Source organism: Xiphophorus maculatus, chromosome 1 (genome assembly GCF_002775205.1).
Source record: "Xiphophorus maculatus strain JP 163 A chromosome 1, X_maculatus-5.0-male, whole genome shotgun sequence".
Lineage (NCBI taxonomy): Eukaryota > Metazoa > Chordata > Actinopteri > Cyprinodontiformes > Poeciliidae > Xiphophorus > Xiphophorus maculatus.
Window position 1 is genome coordinate 27,608,353 of NC_036443.1, and position 8,348 is coordinate 27,616,700.

An 8,348-nucleotide genomic window follows, 5' to 3' on the forward strand; every position below is an offset into this window, starting at 1 on the left:
CAGCCCACCCAGCGTCTGCCATCATGTTCTACAGCTTGCATTTATTTGGACTTTGAATTCAGGTCAACTCCCATATGGGATGATGGAAAGGTTTTGAAAATATTTCTCTTTTTTTTTTTTTAAGAAAAAGAGAGAGAAAAAATGGAAATCTGATGTGGTATGAAAAAATAGAGATTTTATTTTAAAGCCATATTGCCTAACCCACAGTGGGATGCAGATAAATGCAATCTCATGTCTTGTGCATCAATGTCTTGAGATTATAACTGGAGACACTGTGTCTTTGATAAAAGCCAAAGTGGTCTAAAAATCTGGTAACATGTAACACAACACAAACTTTTTATTAAACAGATTTACTATAAAAATTTATGTTTGATATTTAATTTGTATCTCTTTGTATCGCTTTTCATCAGAAAAGCAGGGTTTTATTTTTATTTTTGGTGAAAGTTTGTACTAATCTAATATTAGGTGTAAGGCCCACCCAAAATCATTCAAAGGGCCCCAGGTGGCCTCCGGACCACACTTTGGACACGCCTCTATAGGCTGAATTCAATCGCTGTTTGCAGTTTTGCTTATAAAGGTGGAAACATTTGGAATTTAATGTTTCCACTTGACTGTTGGGACAAAAAGGAAGATGGTTTAGTTTAGAATTTTACTTTAGCTTGGTACGGAGAATCATATTAGAGCGTATTTACTGTAATTATGAATACGCTGCATACATAACCACTGAGTAGTAGCTTTTCACCTGCAAGCCAGAGGAAATGAGTATTGACGTCCTACTTCCGTGTTGCATGAAAGGCAGCACAATTTTAAATTAAAGCTGGAAGGAGACGAAAATAAAGTCGCTGGACAATTCACGTGTGGAAAAACTTGTCAACACGTAGTTTCCATGCATATCTAATATGGTCACTGAACTTTTCTCAGACCCAAGTTTCAGGATTCTTTATTTTTCTGTTGTATATCCCTAAAAGCAAGAGAAGTTGGTCTTTACGAGCAAGTCAAATATTATGTAAAGCTATTCAATTAGAATTCTGTCCTTCATTCTAATCTTTATTTAACATTTATATGGAGAAGTTGCTGACAAATTTTAACAGACCTAGAAAACATCTAAATGCTCAAACATTTGCTCATCTCTTTATAAGAATTAAAAGTAAAACGATTTTTTAATCTTTGCTTAATACTTAACAGGTTTATTCTACTTTTTTTAAAAGAAAAATTACCATGAAATTCTTTGGAACTTAGCTGAAGCTCATTTGTGGTGGCTGTTGGTAAACTAGTCAGTTGTACTTCGGAGACAAAGGTTTGGGCCAATGTGTCATACTCATCAAGAAAACCTTTGTGTTTTCATGTAGGTGCTGACGAAGCGACAGTTCCACCAGCAGGAGGCGATATGGGAGCTGCTGAATACAGAAGCCACCTACATAAAGAAACTCAGAGTCATCACTGATGTAAGTACAAAGAAAGCTTTTGTAATCTGCCGCCACACATGTAAAGTTCACATACTGCTACAGGGTGTTGTGCAACAAGACGCATCTGTATTTTGGCAGATAAGTTACACAATGACTTCCTTGTTGGGATTTTGAAGCAATAAAATGTTTTGCCGTCTCTGCAGTAAACCTAAAACTTGAATGCCATTTCTTCCAGTTGTTCCAGTGTGGGCTGCTGAACCTGCAGGAGAGCGGCCTGCTGACGGATGTGGAACCCACCAAACTGTTCAGCAACATCCAGGAAATAGTCCGGCTCCACATCTCACTGTGGAACCATGTCATGCTGCCCGTTCTGAAGAAGGCCAGGGAGGCCCGGGCCCTGCTCGACCCAACTCACCTCCATGATGGCTTCAGAACGGTCAGTACTGGTTAAACTATACTGGAAAAGTGTGTATTCTATCGGCAAGAAATTACCAAAAGACAGAGAAAGTAAAGAAAAAAAAAAACACACAATACAAATGAGTTCAGTTTTTGAGAATTTACCAAGTTTATCGCATACAGTTACGGAAAAATCTGACGACAGCGTGATTTCAGGTGCTTCATGTACCTGAAAGTAACCCAGAATTAAGTATCACATTTGCATTCAAAACTTTGAAGTGGAGCATTTAGCAATGGTACAGTACATACAGAACAGAAAAAACTAAGAAGGCTTTTGTGTTAATCTAAGTATAATCTAAATAGGGGAGTATGTAGTTTTCCTTGTTCAGGAAAGAAACAAAGTAAGGTGCATAAGTTTAGCCTGTAACTAGTACAGTGTCCTGCACAGCTAAATGCCTAGGCAGCTCTGCCCTGCTCTGCTCCTATCAATCACCTCCCAGATGATTTGCACCTGACTCATCCTGTGGCTCCAACAAGCGACAAAACAGAACTGGAAGATGTGCTCTAAAGAAGTAATTAGGAATCCCCCTCTTGCCGATGTAGTAATATCTGTTTTATGCCTTCATGTTTTCAGTTTGGGTCCAGATTCCAGCCATACATTCATTACTGCATGGAGGAGGAGAGCTGCATGGAGTACATGCGCACACTTCTCAGGGACAATGAACCCTTCAGGACATACGTTACGGTTAGTACGCCACTCTGTCACCCATAAAGCTAATTCTACATCCCTTCAGCATGCCCTGATCGGACACACTCATCCTTCCCCTGTGTTTTTGACGCTTGACTTCCTGCCTTTGTCTTTAGTGGGCAGAAACCCATAAGCAATGTAACCGTCTGAAGCTGGCCGACATGTTGGCAAAGCCTCATCAGAGACTGACCAAGTATCCCCTCCTGCTGAAGAGCATACTGAAGAAAACTGACGAGCCGTCGGCCCGCGACATCGTTAACAGCATGGTGAGGATCCCAGTAACCATTACTATTCCTACTGGGATTTATTCACCCTTCATCAGGTTTGAACATGAATATTTTTGTGTGTCTCAGTTGGTCACAGTGGAGAGCTTCATCAACAGCGTGGACTCGCAGATGCGACAGCGTCAGGAGCAGCAGAAGCTGGCCACCATCTCGGCCCGCATAGACTCCTATGAGGCCGTGGAGGGCAGCAGTGAAGAAGTGGAGAAGGCAAGAAGCTAATTTATGACACCACAGAGCTGTCAGTTATAAGGCTTTATGTAAGCTCTTGCTTCACGCTTTCTCTTTTTTTGGGGGGTATTCTCCTCTTCAGATCCTCAAAGAGTACAACCGCTTCGATCTAATGTCTCCCATGAGAGAAACGTCACCGGAGGAGACTCGACAGCTGCACCTCGAGGGAGCTCTGAGGATGAAAGAGGGCAAGGACAGCAGGGTAAGACTGAGTCACACGACCGCTTGTAAACGCACAACGCGCTCTGCTCTTTGAAGTCACACCTGGTTTCTGACTTTTGCCCTGCAGATGGAGGTCTACTGTTTCCTGTTCACCGACCTGCTGCTAATTACCAAACCGGTGAAACGAGTTGAAAAGGTTAAAATTATCAGACAGCCTCTCCTCATTCACAACGTCGTCTGTAAGGAGCTCAAAGATCCTGGTGAGTGCTAGTTTTTTTTTTTTTTTTGGGCCAGATTTTAGTATTTAGGATTCAAATGTTTTGTTTTGTCTGGAAATGTGAATTGGAGGAAAGCAGGAAATCCGCAACATGGAAGAACTGTAACAATGTTCTGCATAAAATGCCAAAATATGAGCAGTAAAATAAAAATATTAAGTGTTTATCTTTTTCTGTCTGTGGCACTGACATAATGAATTTCTTTGTGTTCTTAGGTTCTTTTATCCTTATCTACCTCAATGAGTTCAAGAGTGCAGTAGCAGCTTACACTTTTCAAGCCAACAGCGCCTCCCAGGGGCGAAGCTGGATTGATGCAATTTGCAATGTCCAGGTTGGTGAAATGGTTCTCCCATTTTCAGCTGAGAGATTTGCAGTCCATATATGATGATGTGATTAGTTTTTGGTGTTTTCTTTTTTTTTTAAACGTTATGTGATTTCTTTTAGAACCAGCTGCAGAGGCTCCGCAGTCAGGAAGCCCTCCGACAGCAGGACATTCAGAAGAAATGCACAGCCGAGGATGAGGAGGAAGAGGAAGATGAGAGCAGCAACTCCGCTACCAGCTCCCCGATCCTTCGGCACAAGGAGGAGCCGAACTCCAGGTACTGTGATGTTCCACTTGACTTTCTCCACTTATTGGCCTCATTCTTGAACCAATTCTGTTCAGTACAGTTTAATTAGTGCCAGTTCAAAACAATTTTGCACTTAAATACAGAGTCAGTTCAATGTAATAATGCTTGCAGAGTCAAAGTCAATTGCATCCTTTCAAATTTAACCCTAGTTAATAAGTACTTCAATCAGTTTATTATGACCATTTGTAAAAAAGTTTTCTGCCTAAGTCAGGGATTGGCAACTTTTACAACCCTAAAAGCCTTTTTGCCTTCGGTTCAGCTAAGCGCTTTTTTTAAAAAAAATCGGAACATGACTCTTCAAAACAAAATAACTTGCTTTTTTAATACTTACTATAGAAAATTTGTTTAGTTTTTTTTGTTTGTCTATTTTTTTTTAAAGAACAATAAACTTAGTTTTGCTTTTAGGCTCAATGTATTTTAATTCATTTCGTATAGAAAATCACACCACAAAGCACTTAGTTGGCAACCAAAAAAATTACTTGGTGAAAACGGATTTTCCTTTGTGCATTAATTATGCATATATTGTATATAAACTAATAAAATCTTCTTAAACTGGTACTTTTTAATTGCCTTTACTTTTTTAAACATTGCTCAATTTTTTTACGTTTTTTTTACCAACGTTGTTAAGAACTACAGCAGGTTTAAAGAACAACATGAATATAATTTTATTATAGTTTAATTTCAAGTCTTTTATTATACTATTCAAGAACATTTCAGGTGGCTGCCCTGCTACACTCTGCAAAGAAAAGAAATATTAAAAAATATATTTTAAAAAAATATATTATTTTACTCTGTTATGTTGGTTTTATGTTTTGTATGGTTTTAAAGTTGATTTATATTGTACAGCAACACATAGTGACTTGTAGGCTCTATTACTAGTACTTGTCAAATCAAGAAGTCACTTAAGTAGGTCGTGTCTGACAACATGAAGTAGACTAGACAATGTCAAAAATAACCTCAGCTAAAGAAGTTCAAGGTTAGCCACAGGCAATGTCTATCAAAAGACGAAAAGCGTTGGGAAGGCAGATAAGGAACTGGAACATTCAGTTCATTGACATGTACATTGATTACATTTACAGTTGATGTATGGAGCTGCATAGCTAATCTTATTTTCTAAGCTGTTTCAGAAAAGGTTTCTGGATAAATGTGGTTCTACTTCTAAAAACTTGGTTATAAAAAAATAATACTTTGTGTTGTAAGACAATTATGTTTGTAATAATTTTACCCTGACTAAAGAAAATCTTTATCTGTATCCACCACATGTGCTGGATGGGCCAAATTTGTATAATTCTGGAAATGTACTCGGTGGGCTGCACAGAATTAATCCAAGTCTGCTATGGTCACACTTGACTTTATTCTTGTTTTTAGCACTTTTGACACCCACTTTTATTAAAGCTCAAAATCTTGTCTTTGCAGCCAGTCAGACGGTTCGACCGAGACCCTGTCTGTGATGGATGTGGATGAGCCGACTGAGCACCAACAATCCCCTGCCTCCAGCACAAACTTCGAGGAATGCTCCAGCAGAGACTCGGAGCCCGACCTGGTTCTCCTGTCAGACAGGTCCGAGCTCCAGCAGTCCACCTACCGAGCGCATCCCATCGTTTACATCGGACAGATTCAGGAGGAGAACGAGGAGCTGGACCCGCAGCGGCGGTCGCTCTCTATGGACAGTGCGTATGGTACCCTCTCTCCTGAGTCGTTTCAGCGGGAGCTGCAGCCACAGCCCATCCAAAGTGAGGGCGAGGAGGTGGAGGTAGTGCAAGACCAGGAGGTGGAGTTTGGCAAAAATGGGAAAGTGGAAGAACAGAAGGAGGAAGAAGAAGAAGAGGAGGAGGAAGAGGAGGAGGAAGAGAATGCATCTGTAGGGTCCCAGCTGTCTGTGGTGCAGTCAACCAAACCTCGCCGGAGGCCTCCTGTGCAGTCCAAGGTTCAATGCATACAGAGGCTGACCTCTTTGACCTTCTCCCGCTCAGAGGACAACCTCCTGCAGCGAGTCCACGGCGAGGAAAACCCCGTGTCTCACACACACTCTTTCAACTCTGAGTCCCAGGAACTGGACTGCACGGACGTAGACCCGTCCTCTCTGGCTCACAGCAAGAGCCTGTCGGAGCTGCGGCGGAACGGCTTCAACCTCTCCGAAGACTGCCTGAGCTCCAGCTTGCCCGCCGACAAACTGCAGGCCAGCCTGAGCCGGGCCAAGGTCATGCTCAACCGTAAGACGCAAGAAGAGGTGGATGGGGAGACGGCACCGTCTAGCAGAGCAGATAGGAAATGCGAGACGACGACAGCAGACACGAATTCACCTAAAAACAAAAAAAGGAAATCTCCAGCCCAGCAGCACAAGAAGCTAACGTTAGCTCAGCTCTACAAGATACGCACAACTCTAGTTCTAAACTCCACGCTGACGGCATCGTAAGTCGCTGCTTTTGAAATTTCAAACTGTAGATTTTAGATCATTTTGCATCTACAGCAACATGCCTATTGATCTTTATTTTTCTCTTTCCAGGGAGGTATAACTTCTCCAAACGGCAGAGCGGCATCAACATCACAAGGGTTAGCGCTTGTTTGGTTTGGATAGACTGATTTTCTATAGACACAGATGCACTCTTTGTCACACTGCCCTCTCCCTTGCAGTTGCTACTCTGGACTTTTTTATTTATACATCATCATTTAGTTTTTTTTTTAATGTTTCATTGGTTTTTGAATTCCTCAAACAAAAAGGGAGGGAACATTTACTGCCTGCACTTTGCAAAAGAAGTAGCACTGGAGGGGTGGAACCTGCAGCGGGGAGACGTCCAGGAGGAGGTTCGGCAACCTCGTCCTTGCACTCCACACAGGAGACGCTGAACTCTTCCCTTTCTCTCACTCACGAGTTGAAGAAAGAGACACCAAATCTTGAATACACTTGTGTGTTAGCAAGAAAAAACAAAAAAACGAAAAAAACCCACCTGGACACTTGTATTGCTCCTGATTTGCTTCAACAAAGGAAACTATTGCACAGTTTTCTCTAAGTACAAAACTAAGGAGTGAAATTTTCAGCCATGTAATGAGTCGCTTGCGTATGATGCGTTTTCGATTCTTGACTGAACCGAAACTGATCACCATCTCCTTTGATTATGCAAACCCACCCAAAGATGGGAGGCCTGTGTAATCCTGCGAGAGCAAAAACTAAAACAAAAACAACCACAAAAAAAAAGGAATCCAAATAAGCCAATCGCATTTCAGCTTAATTTCAACTTTGTGTTTACTGTTTGCGTTTTTTTTGCTGAACTAATGACTAAAAATGGGTGACTGAAGCCATTTTGGTATTTTTTTTTCTGCACTATACATGTTCCGGCTTGAAGCGCGCACACAAATAAAAATAAAATGGATTCACAAGAAGAAAGGAAAGTCTCACTAGCATGTGCTTCTTTCTTAGTAATGTTAGCAGGTTGAAGAAAGAGGTTTGTGGTGATTATTCTGCAGCGCTTTAGCTGAACAACGTTCTTCAGGAGATTAAAAAAAGCTTTTCAGATCACTAACTTTTTTTCCCCCCCCAAACCAAATAGGTAAATGAAATTGTTTACTTCTGTTTTTTTGTTTATAATATTTATTACCCCTGCTATGTTTTATATATAAGATTTTGTTTATGTTTGCTTTCATAATTTGTACATGTGTTTTGTTAATATTTTGGTTTTTTTGTCATGTCAGGCATTAACATGCTAAGAACCAAAATCATGTCTTTTCTTTCAGGAATGACTACAAAGTGTCTTATGAAATAATAAAAAAAACCTACAAAATACCTTACATTTTTTGTTTTCAATACAATCATTGTGTTTATATTAAAATGGAAACAGAATTTTATCGATCCACCCGTCTGTTTTGGATTGCTAACGGTAGACCGGTTGTCAGGGGGAAACTAGCATGTTCTGGGGTATTCCAGGACATTTCCAGACCAGAAGAGATACAGTTGAAATACACACACACAGAAACACACCTTTTTTTCTCCCTATTTGCAGTTAAATCAGGCCAAACCTCCCCTTTTAGGTCAGTTGTAATTACCAAAGTAATTTATATTTTCTAAACGCTACAGTAATGAGAGAATGTCGGATTTGATTACCCTTCAAATTTTTCACAACAGTTTGCTGAAGTTCTGGGCCATTCTTCCATGAGAACTTTGCTGTCCTTAAGCCATTTTGTAAACACTTTGGCTTTATGTGTAGGATTGTTGTCCATGTGGA

At 40.7% G+C, this 8,348-nt stretch overlaps 1 protein-coding gene across 4 annotated transcripts in view; it reads left to right on the top strand.

Annotated features, from left to right (window-relative positions):
• Positions 1–7,914, top strand: part of plekhg5 (pleckstrin homology and RhoGEF domain containing G5) — an 82,566-nt gene extending 74,652 nt beyond the window's left edge. For 3 of the 4 annotated variants that reach the window (XM_023337293.1, XM_023337279.1, XM_023337297.1), the window contains 11 exons: positions 1,350–1,445; positions 1,642–1,842; positions 2,437–2,547; positions 2,667–2,816; positions 2,904–3,041; positions 3,145–3,264; positions 3,352–3,484; positions 3,715–3,830; positions 3,944–4,098; positions 5,545–6,540; positions 6,635–7,914. In XM_023337293.1, coding sequence (XP_023193061.1) covers positions 1,350–1,445; positions 1,642–1,842; positions 2,437–2,547; positions 2,667–2,816; positions 2,904–3,041; positions 3,145–3,264; positions 3,352–3,484; positions 3,715–3,830; positions 3,944–4,098; positions 5,545–6,540; positions 6,635–6,644 — 2,226 coding nt within the window. In that variant the 3' untranslated portion in view covers positions 6,645–7,914. Of the gene's footprint in view, positions 1–1,349; positions 1,446–1,641; positions 1,843–2,436; positions 2,548–2,666; positions 2,817–2,903; positions 3,042–3,144; positions 3,265–3,351; positions 3,485–3,714; positions 3,831–3,943; positions 4,099–5,544; positions 6,545–6,634 lie in introns of those variants that run through there. The other variant, XM_014468738.2, reaches the window with a different exon arrangement.
• Positions 7,915–8,348: the final 434 nt, after the last annotated feature.